The sequence below is a fragment of the Thunnus thynnus genome, chromosome 20 (assembly GCF_963924715.1).
Source record: "Thunnus thynnus chromosome 20, fThuThy2.1, whole genome shotgun sequence".
Classification (NCBI taxonomy): Eukaryota; Metazoa; Chordata; class Actinopteri; order Scombriformes; family Scombridae; genus Thunnus; species Thunnus thynnus.
The window spans coordinates 10,022,604-10,041,999 of NC_089536.1; the positions used below are offsets into that span (position 1 = coordinate 10,022,604).

Consider the following 19,396-nt stretch of genomic DNA (forward strand, 5'->3'; position numbering starts at 1 on the left):
ACAATGCTCATTAATCAACAGGAAAAAAGAGAAGTGTAAATGAGCCAGAGTTAGCCTAAAAAGCACATTTTCATCTGTTGTCCCCTGGCCAGATGTTAAAAAGGCAACCTAAAATTTAAATAAAATTACATATAATTAATATGCACAGACTAAAAGCAGCACACATCCACCAATCCAACGATGTCACAGCACAACATTGTTAACTACAATACAAAACAATGTGTGAATATGAATATAGGCAGACACATTAGTGAATTTAATAACCAACATTTTATTAATTGATTCTAATATACATTCAAAATACACTACTCCAGTAGCACACTCATTCTCTGTGTAATTGGAGTCCATTTTAATTCACATGAATGCAAGCTGACTACAGCCTCCACTCTTTTATCTATTAACAGCCACCTTTCAAGCCTGTATGAGTTGAGTGTTTGAGTCACAGAATATAGATTTTGGGTGGAGTATCACTTTAATAAAACACATTTAGTCAATTAGTATCGTTTTACGTAATCTGAACACCAGAGGGCATTGTTTGACTGCTATTAGGTTAGTATCTCAGAGTACTTGAGGACACAGCCTTTCAATGAAACTGTCTTTTTAGATTGTTACAGGTTTCTATGTGGAGATTGTTTATATTTTCCCCTTTTAGTTTTCTGTCCGGAAGAAGATTTGTATGTATGAGCTTGTACTACACCCTTCACCCCAACACTGAACTGAACAAAAGCAGGGATCAATAATTATTAGTAGGCCTAGTAAGTGCAACATTTAAGGACCATTAGGCTGCCAGAGTGATGTAATCCCTTGAATCTTTTTTTTAATACTCGCAAAAATGCTGTGATTGAAATTTCGTAGAGGTATGAATAAAAAGGTTTGACATGTCAGGAGAGTGCTGTTGACATAGAGCTTGTGTAAAGAATCCTTTTCTGGAGGCTGATTCATTGGTATTCAACTATTTTCTGTCTAGCAAGAAGCTCTACTTTGCAGTGTGTGACCCTTGCAGTTTTCTTTATCCATTTTAACAAAATCATCTTCATCCAGGATTGCACTGCAAAACTGAGACTGTACCATTCTAAATTCATTTCCAGTCTCTCATTCCTTTCTGCAGACAGCATTTTCAGATGTAATCTTGTATGTGTTTTATACAACCTATGTTGCTTTGATTGTGCTATGAAGACCAATTGAGAAAGAATGCCAACAGCTGTGAAGACATGCTGAAAAATGTGCATGTAATGTCAGAAAATACTATATTGTATTGTTATTTCTGTGTTAAAACTGCATATAGGTGCTTTGTGCTGCCATCAGAAGAGGTTTTGTTGCAATTAACAGGGGTGTTCAGAGCAGAGCAGAGATCACAATAAATCCAGCATCAGTAGCATCACCTGGTGGCTAAAGTGTATAAAAGCACCCACACATTCATTGTTGGCATGAAGGAGGCAGTGTATCCATATCAATGAGATGGATTCCTTCTTGCAGCTGCAGCCTTGAAACCCTGGGTTGCTTCTGAGAGGGTGTGTGTGTGTGTGTGTATGTGTGTGTGCACACGAACCTTATCTAGTCGCCATATCGGTCCTCCTGTAATAAGCAGAATGAGCAGCTGTGTGGTCTCCCCCTCCTACACACACACACACACACCCTTCCTGTCACACAGAGCAGAGGTTCGTAGGGTCACTTTGTCCTTGAATGCACTGGATACTCTGAAGGACAGCATTTCAAGATAAAGATAACTAAATTGAGTGTGTGTGTGTGTGTGTGTGTGTGTTGGGGAGGGGAGCGGGGTCTGTCATAGGCTACTTTCAGGGACAAATTTCAGACAAAAGCTTTTTTTTTGGGTCAGTGGTCAAGGTTAGGGTTAGGTTAAGGTTAGATTTAGGCAAGTAATGGTTATGGTCAGGTTTAGGGTAAGTCTCTATGAAATGAATGTAAGTCTATGTAATGTCCCCAAAAGTGACCTAGGACAACGTGTGTGTGTGTGTGTGTGTGTGTGTGTGTGTGTGTGTGTGTGTGTGTGTGAACTCACATTCGCCATACAAAATCTGCTCAAGCACAGAGGATATAATAAACATCTTTATAAATGATATGAAAAAAAAAACATCCCAAAAATCTATTTTGTACAGAACACACAGATATAAAAAAAGGTTACTAATACTTTCATTTACAAACAATAAACATAATTACATTACAAAGATAATTACACATCCTTCTTTCTTTTTAAATAGAGAAACTGAAGGGTAGGGAGGATTTGGAGGCATGGAGAGCTACAGCAGACAGAGTGTATGAGGAGATTATTAATCAGTTGAAGTCCCTGCGGTGTGCTTCTTAATGAATATCATTCAAAATGAATGTGGATTTCTTGATGTGCATATGCTGATATCCCAAATGTCATGCCTTGGTAAACTGTTTCAAAGTTTATTTCATTGTCCTGGGACACCAGATGGATGGCATTTTTTTGTCTAAGACAATGAAAATGAAACAAATTCACTTATTCTGCCTCTTCTTCTACTCTTATTTTCTCCTACTTGTAATCTAAATTGTTATGATGCAGTAAACTCCACCCATCTGGCACTCCACTCAAATTAAAACAAATAGAAATAATTATCTAGGACACGATAATTTGACCTAGATTTGGTCAAAGTATCTGTAGTTGTTCTGAAGCTATCTTTACTTGGACTGCTACGGTACATACAGAAGTAGCAGTGCACCCGTGGGTCACATGGTTTCAGAAGGATACTGAGCCTTTATGTCCCGTGTTGTTGCGGGTCAGAGGACAGGCCTGAAGAGTCAGTGGTTGATATGCTGGTTGTCAACATAAATCAAGATCAAACAAATCATAATAATGATGAGTTGTGACATCCTTTTGAAGAATTAGTAGTCTGATGGTTCATGTCCTCAACATGCACAGGTGAAAATAAGTGCCACCCTCAAACAATGAATTTTTCATACCTGAAGAGGTATTCATGCAAGTTCTGCCAATACCTTTGTAGGATCTACAGTTTTGCTTTATTTCCCTCAAAGATTTAGGACTTCTGTGAGGACAGAAATATTAGTTTAAAAAAAAAAACCTGTAAAATTTGAATAGACCGAGTCTGTATCTATGAAATTTTGAAAAACAGTCAACACTCTTGTTTCCCATCTAGACTTGACATATTGGCTAAGGAATACAGCGTCACATGGCTGTTCTTCGAAGAGGTCCACGCCGGCTGCTGACAGGAGGAACTCTCTGTTCGGTAAATCTGCGCTCGAGTTTTAAACAGACCAAAGCGAGCTGCCAGAAGAAAGAAATCCCGCCTGAAGGTGCGGGTGAAGAAGGCGTACAGGAAGGGGTTGGAGCATGAGTTGATCGGGTAGAAGAGAACCAGCAGGAGTTTGGCGTCTGAGACGGTGATGAGAGGGAGCTTGAGGGCGGCCGAGGTGGCGAAAAAGGAGATGGGAGCCATGCAGATGAAGTCGGTGAAGACGAGCATGGCCATGCGCTGGGCCACGAGGGTGTCGGTGTGGGCCGGCACTGACGAAGGGTTGTGGACGGTCAGGTAGATGCTGAGGTAACAGCCGCACACACAGAAGAAGGCCAGGATGTTGAGGAGGAGTAGAGACACAACATAGACCTGAGACTCCAGAGACTCCACATCCATGGGCAGGCAGATGCTCACCTACATCACAAAAACAAATACAGACACATAAACAAACATGTATTCAGAAATCACACAGTGTGCCTTCAATGTGCTTAATTTCCACATAGCCTGGGCTGAAATCCTCTCAGAGGGTTTGTGGACTACGCAACAAAAACTGAGCTGTAAATAGCTTCATATTCAAATGAACACAGAAACTAAGCCACCAACTAAAGGTCAGCAAATAAAAACATATGGGAATTATTGTTAATATATTGCACCAACATAGCAGCAATAGTTTTGGGGGTCCTGGTGGTCGAGTAGTTTAAGACACATGTAACTACAACCTTCAATTCCAGCTTTTTCTTCTTTGTGTCTTTGTCATCAGACCCACTCTCTCCCCATGTTTACTGTCTCTCTATAGGCTACTGTCACTCTATCAAATAAAGTAAAAAATGCCTTAAAGTAAAAAATCTTAAAATGTTATAACGCTGTTGCCCCGTTTCTCCAAGCCAAAAAACTCTACTGCTACTATCACAGTACTACAGCAAGATGGACATAGGCTTAGAGGATTTTCGAAAATAACTGAGAATGAGAATGCATTTTATAATTAACATTTCTAGATAACATTGTTTAAATATATTGATATAAATATGTAGATTTGTTACTGAAAATGCATATTTAGGTGTTCCAGACAACATATTGTATGTATGACTATAGTCTGATTGGATGTCATCTCAGACATGCAGAACATTACATTTGTTGTTTTGCATAATTTTTGTATATTTAAAAGCATATTGTAAGTCATTTTGTAGAGTATGAGTTCATGCACCATTTTGCATCCCCGATGACATGAACCTGAGCAAATTCTACAAAAGAATATACATATATTAAATTGCTGGGAAGCAAACTGGAAAGAGTAAATGAATGAAGAATTGTACAGACTTTATGAAGCACCCACCTTCCTGTAGCTGCTGACCCCGACTGTGGGAAGCAAAGCGGCCAGGGTGGAGAAGATCCAGCCCGCTGTCATGACGATACAGGCGTGTCTCAGACGGAGTTTACGGTCCAGCCGAAGTGCATGTTTGATGGTGTGCCAGCGCTCCAGGGTGATTGCTGTTAATGTGAACACTGACAGCTCACTGGCAAACACCTGCAATTGACACACAAACACACATATTTCTATTAAAAAATGAACATTCATGAATATTATCATTGATTTAAGGGCTATCATATGTTACGTATGCAATGAACTCCTTGCATACACACCGTGAAGAAGCCTGCAGCACTGCAGCCCAGGCCCGTCTGCCAGTCTATGGCGTGGTTGTAGTACTGGCCACGAGTGAGCGTGTCTACGGTCGCTATGACTACCAGGTAAATGCCCATGCAGAGGTCAGCAAATGCCAAGTGGCACATGAGAAAACGAGGAACAGTCAGTTTGGACTTGCTGCCTGGCAACACAACGATAGAAAGAAAAAAAGTACTCAAAAGTAAACGAGCATCAGCAGAAATATGTAGTCAAATGTACTTGGTAATGTGTACTAATCTGTCTTTATGAATAAGATTAGATCTTAATCTTTCTGTCCTATGAAAATCTCCAGTCTTATTTCCTGTTTTCATAACAGAAAAGGAAGTCAGACAATAAGAAAAGAGGAAAAGATGGAAGGAAGAGATGAGTCACGATGAGTCTGTAAAATATTTAAAAAAGTACCCTCCAAACATGTTTTACAACAAATAAAAATACTCTACTTGGAATAATAATTTGTTTCTGATATGGCTTTGCTACATAAAAAATTAAAAAACCTCCGCATCAGCAGTCCTCTCCTCTCAATCTTATTGTTGGTCAGAGATTTTTATCCGACAGCTTGTTTACTTAGTGTGTAGGTGTTTGCTAACATTGACATGTACAACGCACACATTTAAAATGTTGTGGTAAAAAAAAAAAAGAGAGACATTGCAGTTGTGTTAAATATACTGAATTTAAATTGTGCTTCATCTGTCTTCTCTGTTGCACTCTCTCTTCCTCTGTCAGACCAGGAACTGGCAAATTCGAGCTAATGTAGTAGCTAAGTAGAAGTTTTGCCTCTTTTTGGGGATTTGAATGTTAAAGTACTCTTTTTTTTTTTTTTAAGGAAAAACATGTTTTAGAGTAAACTTAAATGAATTTCTATTTGACAGCATATTGTTATTTAACACTGTTGTCCTTGTGAGTGTTTTGTAAGAGATAATTGATGTTGTTCTCTTGAGTAGGTGGAGTCCATGTGTATAAAAGGGAGAGGGCTGGGGTGGCTGGAGGTTTCTGGTCATACATAGAGTCCACAGCTCCTGCCTTGGGCCTAATCTGAGGGGGGCATAGCCAAAGTGTAGTTTAGAGTTGATTTTTTTTTGTATTCCCCTATTTTTGAGAAAAGGGTTATTTTTGGTTAGTTAGTTATTTTATTTTTTTCACTTTGGCCAGACATTTTTTATCTCCACTGTAAGTATCTGCATTGGACTCCACTGATGTCAAATTAAATTCACTTGGACTGCTGAACTCTGCATGCAACTCCTCATTTTTGTGCCTGGCTACTCGGCAAACCCTCACAAACATCTACTCCTTTTCCCTCATTGAAAAAAATGTAGAATGTATGAATAAACAAATATTGTTAATTTCAAAAGTTTAACTTCTGGACACAAGATGTCTCCAACTACCCTAAAAAGTCTATCTTCAGTATATGTTTAATGGAGGCTTCTAGTTGCCACATTTTTCACGTTTCCAAATGTTCCAAATTTGATGTCACAAATCAACAACCATATGTACACATCTTAAACTCAGATTTAAGGAGAGCACAGAGAAACTTTCCCCTTTGAGCAGATAAATGTGTTAACAGCCTTCTAGTGTCAAACTCTGCACATACATCCCTCTGCATAGTGAAACATCTAAGTGAATTAACAATAAGCAAAACACATTTTTGAGTGGAAGGGAACTTTAACTACAAAATACTGTAAATAGTAGCTACACCTAATTTGTACTTACAGTACTTGACTAAATATATTTAGTTACTTCCATCTTTGAAAGCAACACCACAACATCTGAGACACACAGGCAAAACAAAAGGACCACATATGTGTTTTATGGATAGCGATGATTTTCTCGTTTAGTACCTAACAAGACAAGGAGTACAGCTGTGTTCCCCATCAGTGCGAGGACAGAGATGACCCAGATGAGGACTCGCAGTGGGACGGGGGACATGATGTCCTCACAGGGGTTAAAGTCATCTGGGGTTGGGCTGCAGGTGATGGAGGTGGAGTTGGAGCAGTGGTCCCTGTAGAAGTGACGTTGCTCACGGGCCTCCGGGTGAAAGCACAGGGGGTGCCCCCTCGACCTGACGCACATGAAGTACACACACGTTTAAAAAAATGCTTGCATTCTTAATATTTTCCACCAAGAAAGCATTCAGTTTTTGACAGACATTTTTCTACTAAATTATGACAATAAAACCTCAAGTTCAGCACTGTCAGTTAATAATAACTGACCAGTAATGGAGTCATAGAGTCATATGTATATATATATATATATATATATATATATATATATATATATATATATATAGCAGAATATATAGTATAGTATAAAAAAGTATAGTAAAATATTGCTGTAATATCTGTGGCTGTATGTGACATCTATTGTACATATATGCCATAATAACCCATTATCCTGCTAGGAATTTGTGATTGAATGTCATGTATTTTGCTTGTCCATTTACTTATAAATATCCTAAAATTAGTAATATGGATATAGAACAGGTAAATGTAAATTAAGATATGATTCTAATTTATTATAAATTATTACTCAATCTTTTTTCAAAATGAATTAGAGGATACACCCCTTGAGATGCACCATCTCGTTTTTTTGAGGGGGTCCTAAGGTACAAAACATAAAAGTTACAATATTTAAACAAAACAAAATACATTAGTCATAATAATGATAATAAATTAAACAATACAACAACACAAAACAATCAACAAAGCGAAATCAACATGGACATACACATAAGGGATCTCCCACCATGCCAAACCCCACACGCTACATCTGTTACACAAGTCATCTGTACGAAGAATGAACGATAAATAAAATAAATGAATAGATTGAATAATATTATGTCAAAGTACAGAGTCCACTTATAAACTAAAATTAGGGTAAATACAATCAAAAACAGGAAAAAGTAGATTTATGGTAATCAAGTAGAGAAGTCTTGATGTCTTGGAAAGAAGTTATCAATCGGAGTGAGTTAGGCAAATTATTCCAGTCTGATGGTGCTGAAAAGCACGTCTCCCAATTTCTTTAAAGCTTCCAGGCACAGTAAAAAAAAAGGTTGTTGAGTATGTCTGAGTGAATATGATGATCTGAATCTTGATCACTATAATTAGATAACAGGAGCAAACAGCATACTGTCTCTTTGTCTCACAGACAATCCTAAGATGTTATTATTCCCTCACAGGGAAATTAAAAGCTGGGTCTTTGTTCAAGCCTTTGTTCACTCATTCACTATTCCCTACATAATAAACACTCAGCGGAGTTTGGAAAGCAAATACAGTGGAAGCAAATAGTGTGTGATTTTTGTACACAGCTTCTGTGTCACAGCTGCAAGAGAAGTACAGTCAAAGCAGTGAATGTTGGAACAGGAAAAAGTAGTACAGTTGCATAAGGTGTTGGTTAATCATTACAAAATAACATATATAAAGTGTACAGTGATATACAACAATACAACAACCGTACTGACCAGCAAGTACTTTATTGTTTACTTGTCTATTTTTTACTATTTTCACTGGATCTGTTCTCATGTACACCGTTACACTGAGGGGATACAATTTCATTCCCTTGCGTACTGAGTATTGTATGTGGAGAGAATGAGAATAAATTCTACCTTGACCTGAAAATATAAAACTGCCTTTAGGCAGCCAAGACATAAAATCTACGAAAGACATACAAAGCTATAGCAGAAGATTGTCCAAAGTTAAATTTGTCAGTTGTAAGAATAAAAATCACTCTTGCATGAGATAAAGTGTCCAGTAAAATAGTACTGACACCATCATGGTAAAAGACAGTAATGTAGAGCTGCAACGATTAGTCGAGTAATTGATTAGTTGCTATACTAACTAACTAATTAACTAACTAATTAATAAATGAATTGCCAAATATTTTGATAATCGATTAATTGTTTTGTGTATTTTTTTAATAAAAAAATGTCCAAATTCTCTGATTCCAGCTTGTCAAATGTAAATATTTTCTGGTTTCTTTAGTCTGCTATAAGACAGTAAACTGAATGTCTTTGGGTTGTGGACTATTGTGGACAAAACAAGACATTTGAAGACATCAACTTGGGCTTTGTGAAGCAGTGATGGACATTTTTCGCCTTTTTCTGACATTTGATCAACTAAATCCATGGACCAAACAACTTCCGGGGCTGAAAAAATGAAGCCAATGCAGGGGTGCCAAAAAACTGCAGTTCCTCTAATGGCCACTTGAGGCTGGCTCCAAAAGTGAGTCAATTCCCATTCACCCCCATGTTAAAATGCCCAACTTTACAGCAGAAATAAACATGTTTACAGCCTGGTACGAAAAACGGTTTTAGTCTCTATAGCTAATTTCCCCGTTCATGACAACTATATGGGAGGTGAATATGTATATAACTTAATTAATTAATTTTATTAAGGCTTAAAGTTATGCATAATCAAGGGTATGGCCTCTTTGAGTGACAGGTGGGTGTCGTCACAGGCAAGTCGTTACCACGGCGACAACGTTGATTACGTAACGTAACCATGGTGTATCCTTAGATTCACAGAGTATAGCCATAGCCCTCGCTATTTCAGTGTGTGACTCTAAGGAGTCGGATGTTCAGTTTTCCGGTAAGTACATTTTGTTTTAATGGTTTTAAGCCTGTTTTGCACTAGCAATAATTAGCATTAGCATTAGCATTGTCACAGTTAACCATAGACTGTAAATACACCGTGTTAACAAGGCTAGCACCTAGCATCAGAGTCAGCTCCACCCTCTCCTACATATATGGTCACTTCTGGCTCCAAAAATACAACATGACAACGGTGAAAATGCAAACTCTAGGCTTCAAAACCATGGATGTTAAAAGAGAGCAAAACAGGAGTCAACAAACCAATGAGTGACGTCACTGTGGCTACGCCCATTTTTTTAATAGTCTATGGGACCAAACAATTGATCAATTAATCAAGAAAATAATCAACAGATTAATTGATAATGAAAAAAAACATTAGTTGCAGCCCTACAGTAATAATAAATGTGCTTAAAACAGACTTTATTGCTGTTTTTGACATGCAAGCTTAAAACTGGCCTTTCCAGTGCACAGGTGCCTTCAATCAAGCGCTAATTAAGAGTCTCATTAGAAGTGGAGTGGCTAACAATAAATCAAGTAATCAAGATTAGAAAAAAGGAGGAAAAATATTACACATCATTTCTCAATTTACATATACCCACTCCTTATTTACAGTAAGTTTCTTATTTAGTGGTATTTGCATAACCTGATGTGCCAGATGGTTGATGTCATGATCTCAGGAATCCAGCTGCCTCGCTAGGTAAATATTTACAAGAAATTCTCAATAACATAACCAGAGACTTAAAGACATTGTTCAACATTTTGGAAAAATATGCTTATTCACTTTCTTTGCAGAGAATAAGGGTTAGATAAGAAGACTGATACTATTCTCATGTCTCTGTGGTAAATATGAAGTTGGATCAGCAGTCAGTTAGCTTAGCTTAGCTTAGCAGGAAGAGTGGAAACGTGGGGGGAAACAGTTAGCCTGGCTCCAAACACACACACACAAACACACACACACACACACACACACACACACACACACACACACAAAATCTGTCTACCAGCACCTCTAAAACTCACTAATTAACATAACAATTTGTTTAATTCATACAAGAACGTAAGTGTTAAAATGACAAGTTGTGGTTTAACGGGCAATTGGACTACCTCTTGGCCGGAAGCCGTTGCCAGGCAACCAGCAGATTTTCCAGAAAGTTACTGGTCCCCAAAGCCAAGAAATAGTCCAGTATATAACCCTTTGTAAAATAGTGAATGGTACACTTTTTGAACAGATTAAACCAACTATATAATTAGTGAGTTTTAGAGGTGCTGGTGGTTTTAAACCTCTGAATAGAGCCAGACTGTTCATAGCTTCATATTTTTAGAGGTAGGCTATGAGAGTATGACATTATCTACAGTATCTTCTCATCTCACTCTCGGCAAGAAAGTGAATAAGGTGCTCAGAAACCTTTTGACTGTCAGTGTTTGTGCAGACTACCTGTTCCTGCGTATGTTTTGGAAGGCGCAGCAGTGTGACGGGTAGGTGAGTTTGGCCAGGTGGAGTTTGGTGAAGTGCAGAGGAGGGAGCTCTTTCAGATGGAAGGCAGACTCTGCGATCAGCCACTCGAGTCCACCGAGGATGGAGTCCGGCAGGGAGCTGAGGGCTGTGTGGGAGATGTCCCTGCAAGCACAAACACAAACAAGTGGGTATTTAACAGAGGAGTATGAGAAGCTGGCATTTTCATATCAGAATACATGACATTTTCAACAACTGTTATGCTATACGTAATATGCAACCTATGATTGGTTCATAAAACCTGCTATTTATTTCTCTTTGGAGAAACTCTGATTTAAAAAAAAGAAATGTGCCAGCTAAATTCCAGGTTTGCTTGGAATGAAACAATGAAATTCAGCTTTCCTGAAGAGAAAATTCACAGAAAGAGCCAGCATGTGATTGCCAAGTGATTGCCTGAATGTGGAGTGAAAAAAAAAACATCACAGCAATGACAGTCAAAAAAAACCCAGTGTTTTTTTCTGATTGCTGCTTCAGTGGTGTCTTTTTATTTGGGGAATAAACAGGTTAAAAAAAACCCCCCAAAAAACCTCTTTCCGGTTAAAATGAATTGACTTCACTTGCTCTCGTTCTATTTTTACCTTAAATCTGGCATATTTAAAAGGTTTTTTTTTGTTTCCCCACATATGCCGCATTGTTTCTTGTTTTCTCCTACATCTTGAATTTAATAAGTGATGATGAGGAGGGTGAATCATGTAGGCATGAGTTACTGTTGGATGTCATGCTTACAGTACCACCAACTCACTGGAGCCCACAAAGGCGTTGGGATTGATGTGAGTAAGCTGTTGGTTCCCTTTTAGGGACCTGAAAGAGAGAGAGAGAGAGAGAGAGAAATTAAACATGTGAGCTTGATATTTTATTTATTTATCTATTTTGTTTGTAATTGTGTCTCTGCCTGTGACTCACAATTTGCCCATCTTTGTGCCGCCGAAGGCGTCACTTTCCACCTCCTTGATGCCGTTTCTGTTGAGCCGTCTGTCATGAGAAAGCGAAGCCAAATTACAGTCACGTGGCTCCAACACGGGACATTCCCAACAGTAAACTTATCTGAACTATCAAAGCTAATTTTAGTGTTTGCAGTGATAAAAACTGTACGGATACGCAGGATTTTTGAGTCAAACACAATATTACACATTATTATTGTGTAAGTCCTTCAAAATTATGAATGTATTGAAAGTAAAGTAAGTAATTTTTATGCAGCAGGAACTCTGCCTGTTGGTGTTTTTATGCATTATATTATAATAGTTAGTGATGTATTACCATTTAAGCTGCTTTTTAAGATGCATTTGAGCTCATTTTAACTATGTGGTTTGGTAGTTTAATCTATAATAATGCATCACAATATAGAAAAATGTATAGTTTATAGGCTGGTACTATAATTTATATAATATTAATTTGTAAAGCAAGTAAATAGTAACTCCAGCTCTCAGAGAGTAGTGAATGTAGTGCAGTAGAATTATAAAGTAATAATATGGAAATATTCAAGGAACTCCTTCAAAATTCAGCTTAAGCAAATGTATCCATTAGTTTTCCACCATTTGAATTATTCACATGAGCAAAATGTAGGACAAATATATAGCGCAACATTAAAATACGTCACTCTTTGCCTGATTCAAAACACGATTTTCAGCAGGGATCCTGATCTGCAGCGTCAAAGGGGGATAGATAGAGGAAGCAACAAAGTAGGAGTTTTGCAGAAGATAGAGCTCAGGAAAGAGGGCAGAGAGCATTTCAGGGAACATTCATCACTGCGCCTCTAATGCCCACTCGCAGCTATGTGAGGGTGGTGCGTATGTTCCTAAAAAAGTGATGAATCTCTTACATCTCCCTGATGGTTTGAGTGCAGAGGCCTCTGAAGGCATTGGCGGGGACTCGCTCTATGTGGCTGTTCTCCTCCAGGTCACTAAGCAGCACGCACAACAAAAACACACACGATAAACAACGTATACTGATTCACCAGCAGGAAAACCAGCAGATATATATACAGTTAGTGAGCAAAATATAAGGAATGCATAAATCCACTTCCTTTATGACGCTGATTTGTAGATGTCAGATGGGAGACAGTTAAAAGATGGATTTTTTAAAGGCTTGAGACGATGGACAGATGGTTTGCTTTCCTGATAAGCTCTTCTGTATGGACTACTCAGTGCGTAGGTTTCAGCTTAACTATTTTATGTCTAACGGTGTGATTTCTTCCGGGCATATTTAATTCTGAATGTGTAAAATAGCCTATATGCTCAGTGCATATGGGAATTATGGCACGTGGGTGTGTGAACGTGTGTCTTTAGTTCATTTATATATCGTGTTGAGAGCGTGTCAACCTACAACACAAAGTGGTGGGCCGTAGAGCGGATCTTGGTCAAATCTGGAAATATTCTCAGGCCGGTGTTGGAGATGGTCCTGTGATGTGCAAATTAACAAACAAATGTTACTACATTCACACCCTGACCTCCAAACAGCAGACACTTAGTTTGCAGTTCAGTCACAGCGAAAAAAATCAGGACAATGTAGCATCCATTTTATTAACCAAGATAAAAAAAATTAACACGTGAAGGGAATCCAAGACAATTCAGCCAGAAGCTCACGTGGCAGAGAGATAAATCAGACCATTTAAAGGGGTGCTATGTTCCAAATGAAAATGTCTTTTTTCTTTCTTTTTGCAAAAATACATGACAATTATCTCTAAAATATTTCAGTCTGTAAAACACACATTCTTGTGCACAACAGGTTTTCAATTTGAAAGCATAAACCTCCAAAAAAAGACCTTGCTTTTTTGAAAAGATTATGGAACATTTTTTAGAAGTTAAAAGGTTTTTCAACACCGACAGACACCAATGAATGTTTTTTTTTTTTTTTTTACATATTTAGTCAGCAGAGATGTTTTGCCCCTTTTTCAACTGCATTTCTGCATTACTCATACACATAATCATGTTAGCTTTTCGTTAGCTTCTTTTTTATTAAACCTTGAATTGTTTCCTTGTAGGTTTTTATTGATAATCATCCTTTGTATTAAACCTCTAAGAGGCAATACATTTAATTTTTTAATCAAGACAGGGTATTTGGGTACATTGTGGACATTTCATTGTATAAAATCAGAAATATTTTAGATGTAATTCAAAATGCACTAATGTGCCCTAGTTTAAAAGTTTAATCATTTACATATTTTCACCATAAACTGCTCTGTTTATGTGTCCCAGTTCTCATAAATTGGGACAAACTTAACAGTAATAGTTATGATAATGTCCATGAGGGATACTGTCCTTTATAAACTGTTTGTTTGGAAAAGTATAAACAATCCAATTTAAGATTACTGTTTGTACCAAATGGGTTTCATAGAGTTAAATAGTGGATAACTTATTTTGTGGGAAACTTGTCACACTTCATCCTTGGGATGAAATGTGACACTTGATATCTCTTCCAGAGGATCCAAGCTAATTAAAAAATGATGCCTCCGGCCGTGTGGGGGCCCGTCAGAAGTAGGCCTGTCACCCATGACCCATTTTGGACTCACAATTAGTTTGAACCACACACATTGAATAAGTACATATTGCCGTACTCACAGATACTGTAGTTTTACAATGTTCATGAATGCATCTGGATGGATGTGTCTCAGGTGTTGTGACAGTGTTATGGTTCTGAAAGAAAGACATTGTCACATAGTGGCTAATATAAACCACTGGTCTCAAAATTATAGGGTTTCTGCCAGTTATACTTACATATGACTGAGTTCAGGAAGATCAGAGAAAGCAAAAGCTCCGATACTCTCCAGTGGCTCGTTCTTTGAAATGTGGCTAAGAGAAACACAGATATATAAATATAAATCCAGCTGTTACATCTTCAATCACACTCTTTGACGTATTTTGACTCCACTGCCCTGCCTACAACTGTTTGGGTGATCAGTTTTCTCAGAGTTTGTGGCTCTTCTTGTTCCATGACGAAGACTAAACACTAGAAGCACGTTGGATAAAATACGTCATGCACAAAGCCTTTCAGAAAGTGTTAGACTCACATTTCAGTCAGCTGAGGGAGGCCGGCGAAGGCAAAAGCTCCAATACTCTCCAGTGCGCCATTACCTGAGATGTCGCTAAGAGAAACACATATATAAATGGAAAAATATGTAATGCACTAAAAAAATCCAGCTGTTACGTCTACAATCACACTTATTCTTTGACATATTTTGAATCCACCGGCCTGCCTACAACTGTTTGGGTGATCAGTTTTCTTCCTGTTCCATAACGAAGACTAAACACTAGGAGCACGTTGGGTAAAACACATCACGTGCAAAAGCTTTCACAAAGTTGCATACTCACATATGAATGAGCCGAGGGAGGCCAGCGAAGGCAAAAGCAGAGATATTCTTCAGGATGTTGTCCTCCGAAATGGTACTAAGGTTGTGAGGAGAAAGAAGAAGGATGAGGATGCAGGTTTTAGTGGAAAAGAGGAAAAATACAGTGAACAACTGGTGGTATAGATGATTTTTTTTTTTACTTCATTAATGCTTAAGTCACACACAAGACAGGAAGCATTTGGGATGTTACACTTATTGTTACACTTTTGAAAAGATCACCATACTAGTAACAAAATGAAGAGGTGCAAGAAGGCTAAAAATGTATATATGGAGAAAATAATGGACCTGCACAGTTAGATCCAACGTAAATATTTATAGTGTTGCCAAGCTTTCTCAATAGTTCTGATTGTTGATGTCCTTTTTATATCCTAAGTCTGATTAGAGATTTTAATTTCCTGATTGCTAAAGTTTGGCTGTATTAATAGTTGTATTTGACCCAACTATGCAGAGGTTTAATTTCTTTATAACTTTACACAATTAAAGATAACAATATATGGAAACACTTTAATATAAAAGATAAAATTAAACACAAATATAAATATAGAGGTACAGGTGATGATAAAGCCCAGTGAAAGAGAAAAACATTCAAATGTGTATGTAAATAAACAAAATTAAATAGACGTATACGTAAAATAAAATAAAGGGGAGATATGATACTGTATGCCTTGTTAAAGGGCAAAAACAATTTTGCATGCCATCATATATTTGTCTCAATTTTGAGGACAGATGAATTATTATCACGCAAAGAATAATCTGAGCAAACAGAAATCTCCCCTGTGTTCAATAAACAAATATGTGTGTTTGCTGTTATCCACATAATATTAACACCACTCGAATTCTGTATTTTGTGCTTTCTTGTTCTCCATTAGTTTCATAATTTAAAGTCATGTAGAAATACTTTGAATGTAGTTTGAGTCTAATTTTAATACTGAAGCTTTTTGTGCTGTAAATAAAACATAAACATAAAACTGTGCTGCAACAAAGGTACTTTTTTTTTTTTCTCTCTCCTTTGTTTTGATGATTCATATCTCCAGTGTTTTGACCTCCTCAGTTCATTATGTTACACATCAAAGAATAAACATGACACAGACACACACAAGAACACACACTCACAGTATCCTGAGGTGCTGCAGGCTGGTGAAGGCGCGCTGGGGAATCACACTGATCTGCGTATTCTTAACATCCCTGTTGATGCAAAAACAGCCACTCAGAAATGTAATCACAAGAACAAACCTTAAAGAATAATTATCACAACAATTACCAGACTGTTGAATTGTGGGTGTCGCGGATGTTGGTGGGATCATTTTCATATTTGCATCTTCGTTTAATGAAGGAGGTCAATGACGCCATGACCAGTTACACACTCATGTTGGGGATTTTCTTTTAGCGTACAGAATATCTATAAAAGATCCCGAGCTTATTTTGCATCTGGTTGTTGTAGATCACATCTGAAACGGCCATCCATTGCTGCTTACTTGTAAATATCCCCACTGTTCCTGAGCCTTGACCTTTGAGCAGAACAGAACAGATGAGAACACACACATCGCCACCTGGGAGTTCACAGTACGTCTCTTGGGAAATGTCGCTACTTCTGCCACCTCGGCTGCATTTGTTTCTATGCTTTTGCGACTACCGTTATGTATACGTGCACTCCGTTCTTGTGTAGGTGTATGTTTGTGCAAAAGCTTCATGCAGTCCTAATCTTTACACAGACCCCCCCCCCCCCCCCCCCCCCCCCCCCTCCCCTTTCTGGCCTTGAGATTCCTTCTAAATGTTTCAAAGGCCAAAACAAAAGGTCAGTGTTTACTCTGAGTGACGATCACCCTTTTCTGCCTCGTCCAGTTCTGTGTCACTGTGTCAAAACATCTTGCAGTACCTTCAATTAACACCTTTGGAGGTTAAAGTGACACCATGGAACTTTTGAAAGCAGGGAAAACACAATCTTTCTCTTAAAAGATGAACTCATAAGTAATAAAACACACCTTTGCTCGATTCAGTACACTAAAGGGTTTTTCTGCTACCGCCTTTTTTGGTCTGTTATGACCATTAGCTTATGGTGGCTAATGTTAGCTTATGATTGTTTTTGTCTACTGGTGCTCCTGTTATACTAAGTTTTAGCATTCACCCCGAAATCGCTGCTTGCAAAGGTTACAGTCAATCAACACTGCTCAAAGTTTGGGTTTGAACCATGGATGTATTATAAGATTGGGTGGATTGAACCATTGAAACCATTAAGTCTGAACACTTAACTCGTACTTATTCTCTGGCCATCAGTAGAAGTCTGTGGTTGTACTGTGAATCGCTAAAGACGAACAGATGTGCCTCCTCGAATAAATGAATATTTAATAAAACTAGCATTGGCAAGTTTGGTGCAAAATTCAGCCAAGGATTAGAAAGAAAAGTCTAAATGATTATGCATGGTCATGAGATGGGATTTTGATTTGTATACCTTCTTAATCTCTATTGGGGTAAGATGGTTAATAGCAAATACTACTGTATGTATGTATTCTATGTAATAATGATCCATGTCGCTTGCTGTAGATGAGTAGAGATGTCAGTTTACTCTTCATAAGAAGTACTGGAACAAACTGGAGGTGTGAAGTCTGAAAGATGTGGGAGTATACAAGGCATGGAGGGTCTAAAAGATGTTATTGAGTCACATAATGGGAAATGTAGGATCCAGTGTTTTTGGAGCTTGACCCAAACTAGAGACTAGAAAACAGAAAATCTTGGCCTCTGCTGCTTCCAATTTGTCCCCCATCCTACTGAATTTCTGAAAATTACAAAAAAAATATAAAATACAACCACAAATACACATTTTCAGAAAGCAGCTTGAAAAAAGAAAGAAACCAGGAGACAGCCAGTCGTTTCTACAGCAGGTAGCACGCCAAATTACATTACAGGAATAGATAAATGGTCTTAAAATAGAGTAGAAGAACGGGACAAAACATGTTGTTGCTTATATATTGAGAATACTACAGTATATAACTACTATGTGTATTTAACCCTTATCCTACCAACATATTTAACATAATAAACTACAACAAGAATAAACTACTGTAAGAAACAACCATCATAGCAAAATGTTAACTTATTTCTTCTCAAAACATTATTAGTTATGTAATTAAAAAAGAAAAACAGATTATTATTATTATTTAGAGTTAGAGTTAACTCTTTCCCAGTACAGCGCTAAGAAGACAGGATTTAGGCTTGTTGACAGAGCACAGGAGGAAATCTGTGTCTGCTGCATCTGTGTCTGTCTCCTCCAAAATGACTGACAGAGTGCCCACGATTCAGATTCTGATTCTATATAAGGCTCCATAAAGCTTATATCCTTTACGTTTTTGTACAGTTGCCAGCTAGAAAAGGGATGAAGTCAGAGCTAAACCGCATTATCGCTGCCTGTTATACCACAGAAGAACTTTTCAAACAATTTCTCTGAGACATTGTGCAGCAGCAGGATGTAAACTTCTACGATGACTGAAGCAACTTTACATTTGTCTCCCGTCATTGCTGCATATATTTGTGTGCATCCACTGTGTGTGTGTGTGTGTACTCACAGGCACTGGGTGTTTGTGGAGATGTTGGTGGGAATCTCTGTAACTCCAGGTCTGAGCTGGTAGCAGGGCAGGGTTCCTTTGGCCAAAGTGATACCCACTCCAGGTTTGATATCCATCTTCAGGCAGTCAGGCGCCGAGGCTGATGCCGTCCTAATCAACACAATCGTCAGCATTATCAGAATCATCAACAGCATCATTGCAATCTGTCTCTCAGTCCAGGTTGTTATCTTTTGGTTTCTTTGGGTTTTTCTCGGCTCTTCTCTCTCTGTCTCCCACGTGGTTTTTTACATCTACGCCGGCCTTCCACCAGAGCCTGCACTCCACATTTGATATGATTGTTTTTGTCCGTTTGTCCGTCACTCCACTCAGAGTTCACTGCCAGGTCGAACAGACAAGAAGTGTAAGGCGCTTGCTGTTGTCTGCCCAGCAGCTGTGAATACCGGGGGGGTGTGTGAAAAGTTTTATGGGTTTATGAGGAT

The 19,396-nt window shown here is 38.1% G+C and overlaps 1 protein-coding gene across 3 annotated transcripts; it reads right to left on the reverse strand.

Moving 5' to 3' along the window:
* Nucleotides 1-251: 251 nt before the first annotated feature.
* On the reverse strand, nucleotides 252-19,396 carry fshr (follicle stimulating hormone receptor). Of its 3 annotated transcripts, XM_067575957.1 has the most exons (15): nucleotides 18,918-19,395; nucleotides 16,471-16,542; nucleotides 15,320-15,394; nucleotides 15,019-15,093; nucleotides 14,726-14,800; nucleotides 14,570-14,644; nucleotides 13,335-13,409; nucleotides 12,832-12,912; nucleotides 11,916-11,984; nucleotides 11,739-11,813; nucleotides 10,935-11,117; nucleotides 6,753-6,973; nucleotides 4,878-5,059; nucleotides 4,570-4,761; nucleotides 252-3,650 (listed from the first exon to the last, which is right to left on the reverse strand). In XM_067575957.1, exons 1-15 carry the CDS (start codon nucleotides 19,112-19,114, stop codon nucleotides 3,114-3,116), a joined length of 2,184 nt encoding a protein of 727 aa, XP_067432058.1. In that variant the 5' UTR covers nucleotides 19,115-19,395; the 3' UTR covers nucleotides 252-3,113. The 3 variants fall into 3 exon arrangements, with proteins under 3 accessions (XP_067432058.1, XP_067432059.1, XP_067432060.1); XM_067575958.1 differs by lacking the exon at nucleotides 15,019-15,093 and having other exon boundaries at nucleotides 18,918-19,396; XM_067575959.1 differs by lacking the exon at nucleotides 12,832-12,912 and having other exon boundaries at nucleotides 18,918-19,396.